Source organism: Phocoena phocoena, chromosome 1 (genome assembly GCF_963924675.1).
Source record: "Phocoena phocoena chromosome 1, mPhoPho1.1, whole genome shotgun sequence".
Classification (NCBI taxonomy): Eukaryota; Metazoa; Chordata; class Mammalia; order Artiodactyla; family Phocoenidae; genus Phocoena; species Phocoena phocoena.
This window is the reverse complement of record NC_089219.1, coordinates 5774441-5796369: the sequence shown is the minus strand read 5'-3', so window position 1 is coordinate 5796369 and position 21929 is coordinate 5774441. Positions and strand designations below refer to the sequence as shown.

The 21929-nt window shown below is 37.4% G+C and overlaps 1 protein-coding gene across 1 annotated transcript in view; it reads right to left on the bottom strand.

Annotated features, from left to right (window-relative positions):
- PER3 (period circadian regulator 3) overlaps window positions 1-21929 on the bottom strand; it is a 60683-nt gene that overhangs the window by 2876 nt on the left and 35878 nt on the right. The window contains 3 exon segments of the mRNA XM_065891372.1: window positions 11518-11575; window positions 13303-13973; window positions 14311-14541. Coding sequence (XP_065747444.1) covers window positions 11518-11575; window positions 13303-13973; window positions 14311-14541 — 960 coding nt within the window.

Sequence of the window (21929 nt, the reverse complement as noted above, 5' to 3'; positions counted from 1 at the left end):
TTTTAAGAAAAAAAAAGGAAGCCACTGGAAAGAAAATTCATCATCCTGATACCAAACATAAACTTACTCGTATCTACATTCTCTCCTCACTGCCCTCCTGTTACGATAGAGAAGCCATCCATCCATCCCAAGGCCCATCGCTTTATGGCTGTTATGGAGCCTCATGGATCATTCCTTTCCTATCTTGCATGTGACCCTTCAAGGTCCTTCTCATTGACTTTGGAACAATTAAAACAAAACAAAACAAAGTACCTCTCTAATTTTTTAAAAAAGGGTATGGGTAAACATAAAAGACATTTTTCCTCATTAGAAAAATCTCATTAAAAGGTAATTGTTTAAGGCAAAAACAGTAAAACTTCTATTGTGGGGTTTATAATACATGCTGAAGTAAAGTGTATGACAGAAATGGCACAAAAGAGGGAAAATGGAAGTACTCTGTTTTAAGGTTCTTAGACATAAAGTGACAGAATAGGCATAATATGTGAAGGTAAACTGGGATAAGTAAAAGATGCATGTGTAAATCCTAGAGCAATGACTAAAAAAAAAAAAAGGAAAAAAAAAAGAATAGCTGGGAGGCCAATAATGGATAGAAAACGGAATCATTAAAAATACACAATTAACCCAAAAGGAGGAGGGGAAGAGAAAAAAGGAAGAAAGAGCAAATGAGACAAACATAAAACAAGTAGCAAGATGGAAGATTTAATTTAAACCTGATAATATCAATAATCATATTAAATGTAAATGGTCTAAGTACTCCAATTAAAAGTCAGAGACTGTCACATAGATAAAGAAGCAATACCCAACCATACACTGGTTACCAGAAATCAACTTTAAATATAAAGACACAGATAAAAGTAAAAAGATGGAAAAAAATATGCCATGTAAACACTATCAAAATAAAGCTGGAGGAGCTACATTGATATCAGACAAAGTGGACATCAAGAAAGGTACATTTCATAATAGAGAAACCAATTCATCTAAAGCACATAATCTTAAATGTGTATGCAACTAATAAAAGAGTTTCAAAATACATGAAGCAAAATCTGATTGAACAGCAAGAAAAAAATAGACAAATTCACAATTATAGGTGGACGTGTTAACAGCCCTATCTTAATAAATGAGAAAACAAGTAGATAGAAAATCAGTTAGGATGTAGAAGGCTGAATCAACATTATCAGCCAACTTGACCAAATTTACATTTACAGAAGATGCTACTCAACAACTGCAGAACACACATTCTTTCCAAGTGCATATGAAACATTTATCAAAACAGAACAAATTCTAGACTATTAAACAAGCCTCAGTAAATTAAAAAAAAATACAAAGAATGTTGTCTGACTGCAATTAAGTTAGAAACCAATAAAATACCTGGAAAATCCCCAAATATTAGGAAATAAATACACATCTAATAACCCATGGTCAAAGAAGAAAACATAAGGGAAATTATAAAATATTTTGGACTGAATGAAAACAAAAACACTCATACAAAAATTTGAGGGATGCAGCTAAAGCTGTGCTTAGAGGGAAATATAAGACCCTAAATGTTTATATTAGGTGGGGAAAAAAGGGTCTCAAATCAATGCTCTAAGTTTCCACCTTAAGAAATTAGAAAAAGAGTGAATAAAATCCAAAGTAAACACATGAAATAATAAAGATTAGAGCAGAAGCCAATAAAATACAAGACCAAAAAAAAAATAGCAAATAAACCCAATGAGATCAAAAATTGCTTCCTTGAAAAGTTAATAAAAGTGGTAAACATAGAGCCAGAATGATAAGGAAAAAGTAATAATATCAGCAAATAGAGAGGAGACATTAGTATAAATTCTAAAGACATTAAAAGGATAGGGACTATTATAAATAACTTTATGCCAACAACTTAGATGAAATGGACAATGGATTTGTATCATCTTGAATGATACAAATTACCAAAGATCATTCTTTGGAAGAAATAGATAACCTGAGTCTATTAACCATGTCTATTAAAAAAAATCAAATTTGTTTTTAAAAACCCTTTCATAAAGAAAACTTCAGGCCCAGATAGCTTCACTGGTGAATTCTACCAACCATACTAAGGAAGATATAATATCAATTCAATACAAACTCTTCCAGAAAATAGAAGAGGAGGGAACAGTGCCCAACTCATTTCTTTTGTTAGGCCAGTATTATCCTGATACCAAAACCAGATAAAGACATCATAAGAAAAGAAAACAATGGACCAATATTTCTCATAATAGGTGCAAGAATCCTTAAAATATTAGGATATAGAATCCGGTAATATATAAAAAGGATAAAATAGCATGACCAAATACAAGATTAATTTAATATTTGAAAATTAGTTAATGTAATTCACCATATTAACAGAACAAGGGAGAAAAACCATATGGTTAATCTCAGTAGAGGCAGAAGGGCTTCCCTGGTGGCAGGGGTTAAGAATTCACCTGCCAAGGCAGGGGACACAGGTTCGAGCCCTGATCTGGGAAGATGCCACATGCCACAGAGCAACTAAGCCCGTGTGCCACAACTACTGAGCCTGAGCTCTAAAGCCCGCGAGTCACAACTACTGAGCCCACGTGCCACAACTACTGAAGCCCTCGTGCCTAGAGCCCATGCTCCACAACAGGAGAAGCCACCGCAACGAGAAGCCCGCGCACTGCAACGAAGAGTAGCCCCTGCTCACCACAACTAAAGAAAGCCACGTGCAGCAACGAAGACCCAATGCAGCCAAAAATAAACAAATAAATACATTTATTTTAAAAAATAGATGCAGAAAAAGCATCTCTGTAAATCTGCAGCAGAAAGGAACTTCCTCAATCTTACTGAAGGCCGTTTAAGGAAAACCTACATTTAACATCATACTTACTGAAACTGTGACAGATTTCCCCCTAAGACAATGAACAAGGCAAGAACGTCTGTCTAACCACTTCTATTCAATACAGTAAGTCCCCTACATACGAACGAGTTCCGTTCTGAAAGCACGTTCCTAAGTCCAATTTGTTTGTAAGTCCAACAAAGTTAGCGAGGTACCCAACTAACAAAATCGGCTATATAGTACTGTGCTGTAATAGGTTTATAATACTTTTCACACAAATAATGCATAAAAAACAAACACAAAAAATAAAGAAAACATTTTTAATCTTACAGTACAGTCCCTTGAAAAGTACAGTAGTCCAGTACAACAGCTGGCATACAGGGGCTGGCATCGAGTGAACAGGCAAGAAGAGCTACTGACTGAAGGAGGGAGAGGAGGTGGGAGATGGCAGAGCTGAAGGGCCGTCAGCAGTAGGAGACGGAGGGCAAGCTACAATGTCACTCATGCCTGATGCTGACGGAACGCACATTCCCACCTTTGAAAATTCGCAACTTGAAGGTTCATATGTAGGGGACTTACTGTACTGTATTGGGGGTCCTAGCCAGTCCAAAAAGGAAAGACAAATAAATTAAGGTATACAGATCAGAAAAGAAAAAGTAAAACTACGGCAAGTTTTGAGAATACAAGTGCGAAACACAAAATTTGATTGGCTTTCTATATGCTAACAACAAGCAATTGGAAATTGAAAATTTAAAATGCCATTTACAATAGCATCAAAATTACGAAATCCTTAGTGATAAATTTAGCAAAGTAAGTGTAACCTGTACACTGAAAACTACAAAACACTGCTGAGAAAAATTAAAGACCTACATAAATAAAGAAACAGATCACACTCGTGGATCAGAGGACTCAATACTGTTAGGATAATAATTCCTCCCACATTGGTCAGTAGATTCAACATGATGTCAATCAAAATCTCGGCAGGCTTTTGTGTAGGAATTAAGAAACTAATTCTACAACTTATTTATTTTTAAATCTTTTTTTTTTTATCGAGGTAGCATTGGTTTATGACATTTTTAAGTTTCATGTGTACATTGTTATTTCTACTTCTGTATACACTACAGCGTGCTCATCACCAAAAATGTAGATTCCATTACCATACATTTGACCTCCTTTACCCACTTAGCATCCCCCTTTCCCTCTGGTAACCACTATTCTGTTCTCTGTACCTACAGAGTATTTGTTTTTGTGTTTTTCTTCATTTTTTCGGTCTGTTTGTTTTTTATATTCTACACGAGTGAAATCATACAGTATTTGTCTTTCTCCTCTGCTTTATTTCACCTAGCATAATACCCTCGAAGTCTATCCATCTTGTTGCAAATGGCAAGGTTTCCTCTTTTTTATGGCTTAATAGTACTCCATTGTGTGTACTGTATATAGATGTATTTTAAAATTTTAAAAAATGTTTAATATACATCACTTCTTTATTCATTCATCCATTGATGGGCACTTACATTGTTTCCATATCTTGACTACTGTAACTAATGCTGTGATGAACAGAGGGATGCACATATCTTTTTGAATTAGTGTTTTCATTTTCTTTGGCTAAATACCCAGAAGCGGAATAGCTGGATCATATGCAGTTCTATTAATTTTTTGAGGAGTCTCTATATGTTTTCCATAGCAGCAACACCAATTTACGTTCCCACCCACAGTGTATGAAGGTTTTCTTTTCTTCCCGTCCTTACCAATACTTGTTATTTCTTGCCTTTTTGATAACAGCCATTCTAATGGATATGAGGTGATAATCTCTTTGTGGTTTTGAACTGCAGTTCCTAATAATTAGTGATGTTAAACATCCTTTCATGTGCTTGTTGGCCAACTACATGTCTTCTTTGGAAAAATGTCTATTCAGCTCCTCTGCCCGTTTTTTAATCGGGTTGTGTTTTTTTGTTGTTGAGTTGTATGAGTTCTTTATATATTTTGGATAATAACCCCTTATGACTTGCAAATATCTTCTCGCATACAGTAGGTTTCTTTTCATTTTGTTAATGGTTTTCTTTGCTGTGCAGAAGCTTTTGTTTCCACTGAGGAGATATATTAGCAGAAAGATATTGCTAAGACTGATGTCAGAGAGTGTACTGCCTATGTTTTCATCTAGTTTCGGGTCTTACATTCAAGTCTTTAATTCATTTTGAGTTAATTTTTGTGCATGCTGTGAGACAGGGGTCTAGTTTCCTTTTTTTGTATGTAGCTGTCCAGTTTCCCCAATGGCATTTACTTAAGAGATTATCCTTTCTCCATTGTATGTTCTTTGCTCCTATGTCATAAATTAATTGTCCATATATGTGTGGGTTTATTTCTGGGCTCTCAATTCTGTTCCACTGAGCTATGTATCTGTTTTTCTGCCAATACCATGCTGTTTTGATTACTATAGTTTTGTGATACAGCTTGAACTCAGGGAGTGTGATACCTCCAGCTTTGTTCTTTCTTCTCAGGATTACTTTGGCTATTTGAGGTCTTTTGTGGTTCCATATACATTTTATAATTTTTTGTTCTATTTCTGTGAAAAATGCCCTTGGGATTTTGATAGGGATTGTATTGAATCTGTAGATTGCTTTAGGTAGTATGTACATTTTAACAATGTTATCTCTTCTAATCCTTGAGCATGGAACATCTTTTCATTTATTTCCGTCTTCTTCAATTTCTTATATTTTTCAGTATACAGGTCTTTCACCTCTTTTTGTTAAATTCATTCCTAGATATTTTATTCTTTTTGTTGTGATTGTGGGATTTTCTTAATTTCTCTTTCTGCTAGTTCATTTTTAGTGTATAGAAACACAATAGGTTTTTGTACCCTGCAAATTTATTATATTCATTTATTATTTCTAGTAGTTTTTTTTTTGTGGAGTCTTTTAGGGTTTTCTACACATGAAATCATATAATCCGCAAATCGTGTTAGTTTTCCTTCTTCTTTTACAATTTGGATGCCTTCTGTTTCTTTTTCTTGCCTAACTGCTCTGCCTAGGACTTCCAATACTACGTTGAGTAAGAGTGGTGAGAGTTGGCATCCTTGTCTTCTTCCTGATCTTAGAAGGATAGCTTTCAGCTTTTCACCACTGAGTATGATGTTAGTTGTGGGTCTGTCATACATAGTCTTTACTATGTTGAGGTATGTTCCTACTATACCCATTTTATAGAGTTTTTAAAAATTATAAATAGATATTGAATCTTGTCAAATGTTTTTTCCGCATCTCTTGAGATGACCATCTGATTTTTATCCTTCTTTCTGTTAATCACAGTGTTTCACACTGACTGATCTGTGGATGCTGAACCATCCTTGCATCCCTGGAATAAATCCCACTTGATCATGATGTATGATCCTTTAAATGTATTTGCTAACCTTTTCTGAGGATTTTTACATTTAGGTTCATCAGAGATATTGGCCTGTAATTTTCTTTTTTTGTGTGCTGTCCTTGTCCGGTTTTGGCACCAGGCAATGATGGCCTTGTAAAATGAGTTGGAAAGTGTTTCCGCCTCTTCAGTTTTTTGGAAGAGTTTTGAAAAGCATAGGTATTAAGCTTTCTTTGAATGTTTGGGAGAATTCACCTGTGAAGTTGTCTGGTCCTTGACTTCTGTTTTTTTGGGATGTCTTTGATTAGTGTTTCATTCTCTTTACTACAATCAATCTATCAAGATTTTCCATTTCTTCATGATTCAGTCTTAGAAAGCTGTATGATTCTAAGAATTTGTCATTTTCTTCTAGGTTGTCCAGGTAGTTGGCATGTAGCTGTTCACAATACTCTTCTAATCCTCTGTATTTCTATGGTATCGTATTTCTCCTCTTTCACTTCTGGTTTTCTTTATCAGAGCTTTATCCCTTTGTTTCTTAGTGAGTCTAGCTAAAGGTCTGTCAATTTTGTGTCTATTTCATTTCTTCTGACTCTGATCTTTATGTCCTTCCTTCTACTGACTTTGGGCTTCGTTTGTTCTTCTTTTTCTAGTTCCTTTGGGTGTAAAGTTAGACTGTTTGATATTTTTCTTGTTTCTTGAGGTAGGCCTGGATTGCTATAAACTTTCTTCTTAGTATTGTTTTTGCTGCATCCCATAGGCTTTGTCATGTTGTATTGTCATTTGTCTTCAGGTAGTTTTTGATTTCTCCTTTGATTTCTTCATTGACTCAATAGTTGTTCAGTAGCATGTTGTTCAGTCTCTACATATTTGTGAGTTTTCCAGCTTTCTTCTCATAGTTGATTTGTAGTTTCACACCACTGTGATTAGAAAAAATGCATGATATGATTTCCATCTTCTTAAATGCACTGAGACTTGTTTTGTGTGCCAACAGAGATGATCTATCCCTGAGAAAGTTCTATGTGGACTTGAGAAGAATGTGTATTCTGCTGCATTTGAATTGACTATACAAATCCATGAATCCATCTGGTCTAATGTTTCATTTAAGACCACTGTTTCCTTGTTCAAAGGACATCTATTCATTGATGTAAGAGGAGTTTTAAAGTCCCCTACTGTTATTGTGTTGCTGCAAATTTCTCTTTTTAGGTCTGTTAATAATTGCTTTGTATATTTTAATGCTCCTATGCTAGGTGCATAAATATTAATAACTGTTATATCTTCCTGATGACTTGTCCCCTTCATCATTATATAATGTCCATCTTGTCTCGTTACCTTTTTTGGCTTGAAGTCTATTTTGTCTGATATATGTATGGCTATACCACTTTCTTTTGGCTGCCATCTGCTTGGAGTATCATCTTCCATCCCTTCTTTTGTGTCTATATTTGTCTGTTGAGCTGAGATGGGTCTCCTGGAGGCAGTGTATAGTTGGGTCTTGTTTTGTAATCCATCCAGCCACTCTGTGTCTTTTGACTGATGAATTCAATTCACTTACACTTATGGTGATTATTGGCAAATGAGGACTTAGTACTACTGCCTTTTAATCTTTTGTTTTCTGGTTGCTCTATTTCCCCATTGTTTCTTTTCCTTGTGTTTCTGTCTGCCATTTTGGTTTGGTGGTTTTGTATGATGTTTTTCTCAGTTTTTTTTTTTTATGTTTCGTGTCTCTGCTCTAGATTTATGTTTTGTGGTTACCATGAGGTTTGCATAAAATATCTCATAGATAAAATAGTCCTTTTTATGCTGAGAGCACCTTATCTTCAGGTGCTGTCCTTTTCATCTTCCCCTTTTATGCTCTAGTTGTCATAAATTATCCCTTTTTAAGTTGTGAGTTTGTTACCAAATTGAAGTAGCTATAGTTATTTTTACTGCTTTCCTTCTTTTTAACTTTTATGCTGTAATAATGTGTTTAAAAACCTATTCTGACTGAGTTGTGATTTTTCTGATTCTATTTTACCTAACTCAAGGTTTTGTGTACTTTTGTCTTTTCATTTCAGGCAGAAGAGATCCTTTGAACATTTCTTGTAAGGCAGGTCTAGTGGTGATGAACTTCCTCAGCTTTTGTTTGTCTGCGAAAGCCTTTACTTCTCTTTCATATCTGAAGGGTAACTTTGCTGGATAGAGTATTCTTAGCTGACAGATTTTATATTTCAGTATTTTGAGAATGTCATTCCACTCCCTCTTGGCCTAGTGTTTCTGTTGAGAAAACTGCTGATAGCCTAATGGGGGTTCCTTTGCAGGTTATCATCCTTTTTCCCCTGGCTGCCTTTAAAATTCTTTCTTTGCCATTGACTTTTGACAGTTTTAATATGATGTGTCTTGGGGAAGAAGGTCTTTTTGTGTTGAGGTAATTAGGTGTTCTCTTAGCTTCATGGACTTGTATATCCAGTTCCTTCCCCATGCTTGGGAAGTTCCCACTTATTATTTCTTTATAGTCTCTATTTATCCTTAATTTTTGCCATCTGAATTGCAATGTGCCTCGTGTGGTCCTCTTTGGGATTATCTGTTCTTCTTGGATTTGGATATGTTTCCTTTCCCAGGTTAGGGATATATTCAGCTATTATATCTTCAAATATGTTCTCTGCCCCTTTCTCTCTCTCTTCTCTTTCTGGAACCTCAAAAATGTGAATGTTAGTATGCCTGGTGTTGTGCCAGATGTCTCAAACTGTCCTCAAATCTTTTTATTCTTTTTCCTGTTCATCTTCAGTGATTTCCACTACTCTGTCTTCCACCTCACTGGTCCATTCCTCTGTACCATTTTGTCTACTGTTGATTCCTTCTAGTGTATTTTTCATTTCAATGATTGTATTCTTCACCTCTGTTTGGTTGTTCTTTATATTTTCTAACTGCTAAAAACTTCTAATTTCTCTCTCTGTTCATCCATTCTTCTTCTGAGTTCTCTAATCATCTTTACAATCATTACCTTGAACTCTTTCTTGGGTAGATGGACTATCTCCACTTCACTTAGCTCTTCTGGGGTTTAAATCTTATTCCTTTGCTTGGAACATGTTCCTCTGTTGCCTCATTTTGCTTAACTTGCTGTTTTTATTTCTGTGTATCTGGTAGGTTGGTTGCTGGTGTGCAGGCTAGGTCCACAGGCTACGGGGCTGTGGTTGTCCTGGGGTTGGTGTTCGCCCACTGTTGGGTGAGGCTGGTTCCAAGGCTAGAACAGGCTCATTGGTGGCTGGGATAGGGGATTCTGGGTCTGGTGCGTGCCCTCTGGTAGGTGGAGCTAGGTCCCAGGGTGTCTGCGTGCAGGGCCCTGGGTGTCCCAGATCTAGTGCCTGCCCAGTGGTGTGTAGAGCCTGGTCCTTGGCCCTCTGGTGGGCAGGGCTGTGTCCCGGGGAAGGTGTGGGCTCAGGGGGTCTTAAGGCTGACTGTCTGCTGTTGGGTGGGGCTGTGTCCCTGCCCAGTTAGTTGCTTGGCCTGAGGCGTCCCAGTCCTGGTGCCTTAGGGCTGGGGGGTGGGGTGGGGCTGGGTCCTGTGGCTAATAAGCTACAACAAGGATTCCCAAATGGCGCTTGCCAGCAACAGAGTCCATGGGGCAGAACGAGCTCCCAGAAATGGCTGCCACCATGCCTATGTCCCCAGGGGTGAGCTCCAATTAATTGCTTCCTGCCTCTTGGGGAGACTCTCCAAGATCAGCATGCGGGTCTGACCCAGGCCCCTTTCAGATTACTGCTTCTGCCCTGGGTCCTGGAGCAGGTGAGATTCTGTGTGAGCCTTTTAAGAGTGGAGTCTCTATTTTCCACAGCCCTCTGGCGCTCCCAAAAGTAAGCACCGCTGGGCTTCAAAGCCAAAAGTTCTTGGGGCTCATCTTCCTGGAGTAGAACCCCCAGGCTGGGGGGCCCAATGTGGGACTCAGACTTTTTGCTCCTTGGGGAGAACCTTGCAATTGTAATTATTCTTCCATATGTGGGTCACCCACCCAGTGTATGGGTCTTGCCTATACTGCGACTCCCCACCACCTACCCATCTCGTGGTTCCTTCTTTAAATCTTTAGTTGTAGAAGACCTTTTGCAGTAGGTTCTGGTCCTTTTCATCGACAAATGTTCCGTAAATAGTGGCAATTCTGGTGTGCCTATGAGAGGAGGTGAGCTCACACCATATATAAGAAGTAACTAAAAACGGATCACAGACTTAGCTATATAGAAGCTTAATCTCTAAAATTTCCAAAACAGGAGACTATCTTAGTGACTTCTAGTTAGGCAAGGACTTCTTTAAAAAGGACATAAAAGGCACAACTTACAAAAGAAAAAACTGATAAACTGAACTTCATCAAAATTTAAAAACATCTGCTCTTCAAAACGAAGATAAAAATAAAAGATCAAAAAAAAGGGCAAGGCACACAACAGGGAAGAAATTTTTGCAAAACAAGTATTTGATAACAGACTTATATCCAGAATGTAAACAGAACTCTTACTACTCAATAAGAAAACTAACAAACCACCCCCACAAAACAAGCAACAGATGTGAACACATATGAATGGCAAATAAGTACACAAGAAGACAGCCATCACCATTAATCAACAGTCAATAAAACCACAATGAGGTATCACTGTGTATACACTGGAATGGCTAAAATTTAGATGATGGACAATACCCAGTGTTGGCCAGGATGCACTGCAATTGGAGTTCTCATATGTGGCTGATAGGAATGCAAACGGTACAGCCACTTTGGAAAACAGCTGGCAGTTCCCTATAAAGTTAACCGTATACTTACCATGTGACCTAGCAATTTCACTCTGAGGTATTTACCCAAGAAAAATGAAAACATATGTCCACAAAAAGACTCATACACTAATGTTCACAGCAGCATTATTCATAATAGCCCCAAACTGGGAACAACCGAATAACCATCAACTGATGAATTGTTATCCATACAATGTAATTCCACTTGGCCATAAAAAGGAACAAATTACTGATATACACAAAAAGGATGAATCTCAACAGCACTATGCTGACACAAAAGACTGCAAACTGGATGAGTCGATCTATATGAAGTTACAGAAAGAGCAGCATTAAAGTGACAGAAAGCAGACCAGTGCTTGCCAGGAGGTGGAGGATCAGGGCGGCAGACAGACCGCGAACGGTCAGAGTCTGGAAACGTTCTATATGGTGACGGTGGCGGCGGTTACACGAATGTAGACAATCTGTGAGAATTCTTGATTTGTACCCCTAAATTTGGTGAATTTATTGTATGTAAATATACCCCAATAAAGCTTACAAAAAGAAAAAAAATACTTTACTTTCACGCCAGGACCAAAACCAGACAGCCTGTTACCTAGTCACCTCCTGACCACAGAGTGTGAAGGATGTGTCATGTTGATCCACTACCTGCTGCTGCAGAACCAGCTCCTGGCGGAGAAGCCTCATGCAGTGACACTGTAGACAGTCCACTGGCAATAAAATGATTGTTCTTATTCTCACTGCTGAGACTGACAGGCTGCTAGAAAGTAAGGACACAAGAAAAGATCTGAACATCTCAAGCATCCTGTTACAAAATAACTGGCAGATCTTCAACGTCACATGTTAAACAGAAAAAAAGGTATATACATAACCGAGAAGTAAAACGTTTTCAGCCTGCCCCCAGGAATGTGGTCAAAGTTCCTTTATATAATAATTTATGTTTATAAATTATATATATATAAATATAATTATATTTATAATATATATATAATATGTATTTATTATATATATAATATATATATCATATATATATAATATAGGTATATATATATAATATATAGGTATTATATATATATAATATATAGGTATATATATATATAGGTATATATACTCTATATTATATTATATATATAAATATAATTATATTTATAATTTATATATATATTTATAATTTATATTTATAATTTATATTTATTAAAGATACTACTGCTTTTTGAGCACCTATTACATTCCAGGAACCATACAGGTATGTGCTTTGTTATTATTTTTTGTCATTCAGAACACATATATTGAACACTTTATATGTTCTAAGAATTGTTCAAAACGCTAGTAATATAATAGTGAACAAAACCATGTTCCAGCTATCCTGAGCTTATACTGCATGGGGAGAAGGGCCATATAAATATTACTTAATTTAGTCCTCAGAAAAAGCCATGAAGTCTTAATCTTTCCATTTTTCAAATAAGAAAACAAAGGCATGGAAAGGTTAAATATCTTGTGTAAGCTAAGCCACCTAACCTGTGGCAGAGCCGGGATTGGAAGCCAGGTCTGATTCCGTAGCCCAGGCTTTGCCTTAGGTTTCTAGCAAGTGTACTAGTATCAGGCTTTCAAAATCGAGCATACTTTCTTGATTTGGATCATCAGATTCTGAACATTTGTTTAAAATCATTATTATACCTTGAAGGGAAGACTGAAGAAAAACTTTGCGTAAATATTCACGTTGTCTTGGATCCTATACCTACGTATAGGAAAGTCTTATCCCAAAGTGTAACCTGACAAGTAAATCTGAGAATGCCATTTTAGGTAAAGAGATGAAAAGTTAAAGGAAAGTGACCAAAAATTTTTCGTTTTAAAAAATGACATGTGTTAAGTATAAAACTATATAAACTGACTACTTTACTGATAATTAATGACAAAAATGAGCTCCTACCCACTCCATACAGACCTGGTGTCCTACAACTGTGTCTGAAAAAGTAAAATTGCTAAATTCATGTCTTATCAGTATGGCCTGTTCCTGTCTAACTAGCCCATAACCCCAGTTGTAAGTAAGAAAACACATTTTATAGGCAATGCACACTTAAGTTTAATACCTGGATATCAAATTTTAAAGCAGAGGGGAAATCCAGTTCACAAAGAAAATCTGAAAGATAGCACTTTGGGGAAAACCTCGCAAAGCATGTAAGAACTCAGGACACAGCAGATTCTTTCACTGCAGCTTTTTAAATGGAGTCTGAAGGATATACTGCATGTTTCTGCAGAACAAAGTCTCAACCTCAGCTGTAATACAGTTACCCATCTAGGCCATTAGTCTTGAGCTTCAGTGCAAAAACCTTAATTTTAATAAGAGGACGCACATTTATTTTCTCTCTTGTGTGTTGAAAGTTAGTGTCACTTACATACTCAGCTTCTGGGGATGCACAGGATCTGGGCCTGTCCTCCTGCGGCAGGTCGAGCTGGAGCGGGGAGCTGCTCTTTGAGTTAATGAGGGGGTGCCCTTCATTCTGGGTCCCCCACTTTCCCTCACCGCTCCTTTGGCTGATGGCTGAAGATGGTGGGCCTGGATTTGGAGGCACTGCTGATACCGAGGCAGGTATTTCAGAAGAGCCTGCTGCTCCCAAGAATGGATATGGGGAGAATGGTGGTAACAAGAGAGGACAGATAGGGGGTTCATGCAGGAAGATGTTCATAAAAGTATCTAAGCAAGCAGAGGGCAGAGCTGGGAAAGACTGCAAGCCATTGGGGAAAGGCGGCTCAGGCAGACTCTGCAACACAGTTTCTGAGGCTGCACGTTCTCTCCCCAGGGAGGTCATGGTTGGGAGGGGAAGGGCTTGGACGAGGCAAGGTGCCTGGCTGGGAACCACCACTGCAGCCTGGAGCAATGGGCCAGAGGCATAAGGAGAGGAGGTGGAGGAAGGGCACCAGGGCTGTCCATCCTGGGCCTCTCCTACAAGGTGGGGACAGAAGTCATCCTTAATGCCCTTGCTGTCCGACCACATGAGCAGCTTCTTACGCTTGTGCTTCCCCTTCCTGCAACCAGTGGATCGGGTAGGCTTGGAAGCAGAATCTCCTGAAGGGTAAAGAGGAAGGTGTGTTACAGAAAACTAAGCCAGAACAGAAGAGAAGGACAATGTTGACAGATAATTCTAAGTAGATTTTACAAGGAATAAACATTGGCCGATAGTAACTATGTCCACTGCAGGGATGACAGAAAATAGCTCTGAAAAGATGAACAAGATCCTGGGTAAAAGCTGTTGCTATAAAATAAACTTATTTCAGTATCTCTCAATCAGTTTCTTACAAGCAAAACTCCTATACTCCACTCCGTATCTCCCAGTACTCACGTATGATTTATAAATTTGACAACTATGTTGATAAAGGGAATATATTTTTAAAAATTTAACTACCTTGAACATCTGAATATGTAGCTTTGCTTCTGCTTTCTTGCTGAAGATAGGAGCCGTAGGGCGATGACAGAATCCTGTCCCGGAACTGATCCACATAACTCTGCTCTTCCTTCTGCGTGTGGGCTGACAGCACAGCTTTTGTGAGCCCTGTGTGTTTAAACTGTTCTGAGGCCAGTGGAGCTGGGTGTGTGCTGAGGGTCCAGGGCTCACAGGGCAGGGTGCCAAGCTCTGCTGGACTCAATTCTGATGAAGTGAAGGAAGACAGATTTAATTTTAACTCCTACCAGTTATTTTGCATTTATTTACTTTCACTAATTTAGTTATCTTTCAAGAAATGTTTACAATCATTAAAACAGCTGGAACATAAAACCTTCATCAATCTAGCAGATAAATTTTTAATTTTTCTGCCTTTCTTTATACTCTTTGTACACTTGTATATATGTTTTAGAGTTGTAATACTCAATGTACATACTTATTTAAATCTTGCTTTCATTGTAAATATTCTTCTATCTCCCTCAATTCTCCAAGAAATTGTTATGTTTGGATTTATTTTTCTTAACATGTAATATATCCACGTGGTTCAAAAATCAGCATGTATTAGAAAGACATTTACTAGCTTCTCCCTATCCCTGTACACAATCTGCCTAGTTCTCATTTATTCTCCCCACAGAAAACCATTTCTTTTATTTCCTTATATATCTGTCTACTTTCTTTACACATCTATAAGTAAGCATGAATACAGACTCTTATTCTTCACCTCCGTGTTTACCCAAACGGCATATAATCTTGTACACTAGCCTGCAATGTGTTTTTTCATTTAACAATATCCCTTTTATCAGTGCATCACAGATGATGTATTTATGACTTTTTACTAAAGTAAGCATCTGTAGGTGGATGCTGAGTTGCTTCTAAACATTACTTCTTCCAGGTACAAAAGACTTCATGGTGGACACTGGTGGGTTCTCCCAGTGTCCATTCCACCTCTCCCCTGCTGTGTGGTACTGAGGTGTGGGTGGGCATGCCCCCATTCCGCTTCCAGAAACAGGCACTGACTAGTGTAAGTCAACACAGCGGAAGGACTTCGGATTTTGGCCAAGATGGAGGAACAGGGACTAGACTGACCTTCCCACCTGAAACAACCAGGAAGGGACTAAATATATGAAACAATAAGTTCCAAGACACTGAACATCAGGTAACAAAGGAGAGTGACTCTTAAGGGATGGAAAACAAGGTGAGCCCCATATCTGCCCGGCTTACTGCCTTGAGAGTTTCTGAGGAGCAAGGTGGGGAAACCAGGTGAGCCTTGTGGGATCCCTGAGAGCAGAGGCAGAGCTGAGAGTCTGGGGAGGCCACGGTGGCTGGAGTTTTCAGGAAGAGAAGTGTAGAGGACAGCTGCACAGAGAGGACTCCAGACAGCTGCAGGGACCCCAGAGTCCTCACCAGTGCACAGATGGGAGGAAAAAAATCACCTGAAAGGATCAGACCAAAGCTCACACCACCTGGAGAACAGGGCTCACTCCCAACAGCCAGACTAGAAAAATCTCATAATCCATGGGCATTGGGTAGAATGCTCTGAAGGGTCTTGCCTCAGTAGCAGAGAAGAATCAGGCCTACCCTACACTGCTCTGGTCCAGCCTAACCAATTTTAAAAGCAAAGCCTGAAAAGACCAATCTGTTTCCACATTGCTTAACTGGGTCCCAGAATAAAGCTCAACGGTGCTCACAGCAATACAGAAATATTCAGCACCCAGTCACAGTACCTGGCATCCAATCAAGGACTAGGCATGCAAAGAAGCAGGGAAATACAACCCACAATAAGGAGAAAAATTAATCAAATAAAACCGACCCTGGGCTGGCAGAGATGTTAGAATCGGCAGATAGAACGTTAATAGTTATTATACTGTATTCCATACAGCCACAGGGAAGATTAAATATGTTATATAAAGACATGGAAGATATATTAAAAAACATCCAAACAGAACTTCTGCAATGAAAACTAAAATATGTGAGTTGGAAAATATACTGAATGGAAATAACAACAGATTAGATATTGTAATAGAAAATACTAGTGAACCTGAAGACATAGCAACAGAGACTGTCCCAAAATGAAACAAAGACCTAAAAAATTAAAAAAGACTTAAATGAACAGAGCATCAGTGGATTGTGAGACAACTTCAAGCAGCCTATATACCTGTAACTTGAGTCCCAGAAAAAGGGGAAACAGAAAAAATATTTTAAAAATAATGGAAAACATTTTTTTCTATTTGATGGAAACTCTAAACCTACAAATCCAAGAAGCTCAATGAACTCCAAGCACAAAAAACATGAAGAACACTACATCATGGACATCACAATCAAATTCTTTTTTAAAAAATTAATTAATTAATTAATTTTTGGCTGTGTTGGGTCTTCGTTGCTGTGCGTGGGCTTTCTCTAGTTGTGGTGAGCGGGGGGCTACTCTTCACCGCAGCGCGCGGGCTTCTCATTGAGGTGGCTTCTCTTGTTGCGGAGCACGGGCTCTAGGTGCGCGGGCTTCAGCAGCTGTGGCACGTGGGCTTCAGTAGTTGTGGCATGCGGGCTCAGTAGTTGTGGCTCATGGGCTCTAGAGCGCAGGTTCAGTAGTTATGGCGCACAGGCTTAGCTGCTCCATGGCACGTGGGATCTTCCTGGACCAGGGATCAAACCCATGTCCCCTGCACTGGCAGGCAGATTCTTAACCACTGCACCATGAGGGAAGTCCCTCAAATTCTTGAAATTAATGATGAGGAGAAAATCTTACAAGTAGCCAGAAAAAAGACATGCAAACAGCACATATGACAGCAGCCTTCCTGCAAATGAGAAGACAGTGGAGCAGCATCTTTAAGGTACTGAAAGATAAACACTGTCAACCTAGAATTCTACACTCTGATAAAATGTCTTTAAAACAAGAAGGTGAAATAAAGACATTTTCAGACACACAAAAATGGGAAGAATTCATCATCAGTAGACCTGTACTACAAGAGATAGAAAAGGAATACCCTCAGGCAGAAGGAGAGTGATATCAGATGAATCTACGTAAAGGAATGAAAAGCACTGGAAGAGATACCTACAGGGGTAAACATTTAAACCTCTTTCAAAGATAATAACTATGTAAGTAAGCATAATAACAATGTAGTGTGGGATTTCTAACATATGTAGAAATATATGCCAATAGACAAAGGCCAAAGGGGGAACTGGAAGTATAGTACTTTAAGGTTCTTATACTGTGCATTAAGTGGTATAATATCTCTAGAAGGTAGACTGGCAAAAATTAAATATACACATCATAAACTCTAAGCAACCACTAAAATAAAGCCCACGTTAAATACCAAGATATACATAGGTTAAAAGTAAAGGGTGGAAAAAGATATAACATGTTAACACTAATCAAAAGAAAAAAAAAGAACGCTGGAGTGAATATAGTAACATAAGACAAAGTATATTTTAGAGCAAAGAATAGACAAGGGATAAGAAGGTCATTTCACAATGATAAAAGGATAAATTCATCAAAAGGACACAGCAATTCTAAACATGTATGCACAAAGTAAGAAAGCTTCAAAATGCATGAAGCAAAAACTGATAAAATGGCAAGGAGAAACAGACAAGCCCACAATTACAGCCAGAGACTTCAACACTCCTCCTGAGGTACAGCAAGGACTCAGAACACTGGGGGATAGAGAAGACTTGAACAAGACTATCAACCACCCTGACCTAGTTCACACAGTGGGCAGAATAAACATCCTTTCCAAGTGCATACAGAACATTTACCAAGATAGACCACATACAGACCATAAAACAAGCCCCAGTACATTTAAAAGAATTCAAATTTTGTATTTTCTCTGACCAAAATGAGATTAAATTAGAAATCAATAACATAAAGAGGTCTGGAAAATCTCTAAATATGCTTTCTAAATAATATATGATGATATATTTATATATGACATTTGTGATAATGTAAATGATTTCAAAGAAGATATAAAAAGGGATATTAGGCAGCATTTGAACATGATGAAAATGAAATGAAATACATCAAAATGTGTGAAATGCAGCTGGGAGTAAAAGGAAAATTTACACTAAAATCCACTAGGGAAGAAATAACTGAAATCAATGACTTCAGCTTCCATCTTAAGAAACTGGAAAAACAAGAGCAAGGTAAAACAAAAGTAAGCAGAAGGAAGGAAATAAGAAAGATCAGAGTAAAAATCTGTTAAGTATTGTAGAAAACAGAAAAATAATAAAGAGAGAAAATCAATAAAATTTTAAGCTGGCTCTTTGCAGAGAGCAGTAAAATTGATTAAACTCTGGCAAGACTGATGAGGAAAAAAAGAGCAGATGTAAGTTACCAATTTCAGAAATGATAGAGGAAACATCACTAGAGACCCTCCTATCACTAGACATCAAAAGAATAATAAGGGAACATTATAAACAACTTTTTCCAATAAACTTGACAACTTAGACAAAATCGACCAGTTCTTTGGGACATACACACTAACAAAGATCACTCAACAAGAGGTAGAAAACCTGAATAGCCCCAAATCTACTTAAAAAATTGAATTTGTAGTTAAAAACTTCTCCACCAAGAAAACTTCAAGCCCAGATGGCTTTACTGGTGAGTTTGAGCAAACATTTAAGGAAGAAAAAATACCAATTCTACATAAAGTCTTCTAGAAAACTGAAGAGAACAAAACACTTCCCAGCTCATGCTATGAGGCCAGGAGTATCCTGATACCAAAATCAAAGTCATTAAAACAAAAGCAAACGAAATGACAGACCAATAGCTCTCATAAACATAGATCTCAAAATTCTTATGAAAATTTTAGCAAAATGAATCCAATGTATAAAAAAGGAAATACATCATGACCAAGTGGGGTTTAACCCAGGAATGCAAAGATATTTTAACATTTAAAATTGAAGAAGACACAAATACATGGAAGGATATTTCGTGCAGATGGATTGGAAGAATCAATATTGTTAAAATGTCCATGCTACTCAAAGCAATATACAAATTCAAGGCAATCTCTATCAAAATTCCAATAGCGTTTTTCAGAGAAACAGAACAAACAGTCGAAAAATTTGCATGGAAACATCGAAGACCCTGAATAGCCAAAGCAATCTTGAGAAAGAAGAACAAAACTTTTGCCCAGCAAAGGAAATGATCAACAAAATGAAAAGGCAACCAACTGAATGGGAGAAAGTATTTGCAAATCATATACCTGGTAAGTGGCTAATATCCAAAATATATAAAGAACTCATACAATTCAACAGCCAAAAAAACAAAAAAATAAGCAATCTGATTTAAAAATGGGCAGAAAACCTAAAAAGACATTTCTCCAAAAAACACATACATATGGCCAAGAAGCACATGAAAAGATGCTCAACGTCACTGATTATTAGAGAAATGAAATTCAGAACTACAATGAGATGTCACCTCACACTGGTGAGAATGGCCATCATCAAAAGGTCTACAAATAATAAATGCTGGAGAGGGTGTGGAGAAAAGGGAACCCTCCTACACTGTTGGTGGGAATGTAAATTGATACAGCCACGGTGGAGGACAGTATGGAGGTTCTTTAAAAACTGAGTTGCCATATGATCCTGCAATCCCACTCCTGGGCATATATCCAGAAAAGACAAAAACTGCAAAAAGATACATGCACAGCAGTGTTCACAGCAGCAGTATTCACAATAGCCAAGACATGGAAGCAACCTAAATGTCCATCAACAGAGGAATGGATAAAGAAGATGTGGTATATATACACAATGGAATATTAGTCATAAAAAAGAATGAAATAATGCCATTTGCAGCAACATGGATGGACCTAGAGATGATCATACTAACTGAAGTAAGTCAGACAGAGAAAGACAAATATCTTATGATGTCCCTGACATGTGGACTCTAAAAAAATGATAAAATGAATTTATTTACAAAACAGAAACAGACTCACAGACTTAGAACACAAGCTTATGGTTACCAAATGGGAAAGGTGGGGGAGGAGGAGGGATAAATTAGGAGGTTGGGATTAACATATACAAACTACTATATATAAAATAGATAATCAACAAGGACCTATGTATGGCACAGGGAACTCTACTCAATACTCTGTAATAACTTATATGGAAAAAGAATCTGAAAAAGAATAGATATATGCATATGTACAATTAAATCACTTTGCTGTAGTACACCTGAAACTAACACAACATTGTAAATCAACTACACTCCAATATAAAATTAAAAAATTAAAAAAAATAAGATAAAAGAAGACTGGTCAAAAGCCAAAGTAATAATAATAATGTGTTTGTAAGGATGTGGAGAAAAGGGAACCCTTGTGCACTGTTGGTGGGAATGTAAACTGCTGCAGCCACTTTATAAAACCGTTCGGAGGTTCCTCAAAAAATTAGAACTATCATATGAACCAGCAATTTCACTACTGGGTATTTATCTGAAGAAAACAAAAACACTAATTTGAAAAGATAAATGCACCTCCACGTTCACTGGAGCACTATTTACAACAGCCAACACATGGAAACCACCTAAATATCCATCAATGGATGTACAGAGAACCTCTGGTCTACACACACACGCACACATACATACAGGAATATTATCCGGCTATAAAAAAGGATGAAATCTTGCCATTTAAACAACACAGATGGACCTTGGTGGCATTATGCTAAGTAAAATAAGTCAGACAGCGAAAGACAAATATCATATGATCTCTCTTATATATGGAATCTAAAAATAAATTACTTAAAAAAGTCAAGCTCACAGATACAGAGAACAGACTGGTGGTTGCCAGAGGCGGGGGGTGGGTGAAATGGGTGAACTGGTTTTTTTTTTTCAGTTTAAATAAACTGAATGAAATAAAAATAGTTAATTCATCATATTAACAAACTGAAAAAGAAACTAAAAAAGAAAAATCTTATGATCATCTCAACAGATGGAGAGATTTGACAAAATCCAACATCCATTTCTGATAAAAAAAATTCTGAGGATATTAGGAATAGAAGGGAACGTCCTCAATTTGATAAAGTACATTTATGAAAAACCTAGGACTAACATAATTAATGTTTTTTCTCCAAGATCAGGAAAAACATAAGAATAGTTGCTCTTGCAACTTTTATTCAATATTTATTAGAGGTTCTAGCCAGTTCAAGAAGGCAAAAAACAAACAAACAAAAGATTAAAAAGAAGATTGGAAAAGAAGTAAAACTGACTTTCATAGACATGATCATACATGTAGAAAATCCTATGGAATCGACAAAAAGTTTCTAGAACTAATAAGTGAGTTTAGCAAGCCTGTAGAATAAAAGATTAATATACAAAAATCAGTTATATTTCTAAATACTAGCAACAAACAATTGGAAACTGACATTAAAAATAATCCTATTTATAATATGAAATACTTGAGGTTAAAACTGACAAAAGATATGCAAGATCTGTACACTGAAAACTGTAAGATATTACTGTGAGGAATTTAAGAATACCTAAATAAAGGAACAGATATACCAGGTTCATGGATTAGAGGACTCTACATTTTTAAGATATCAATTCTCCCCAAGTTGATACATAGATTCAAAATATCAATTCAAATCCCTGCAGG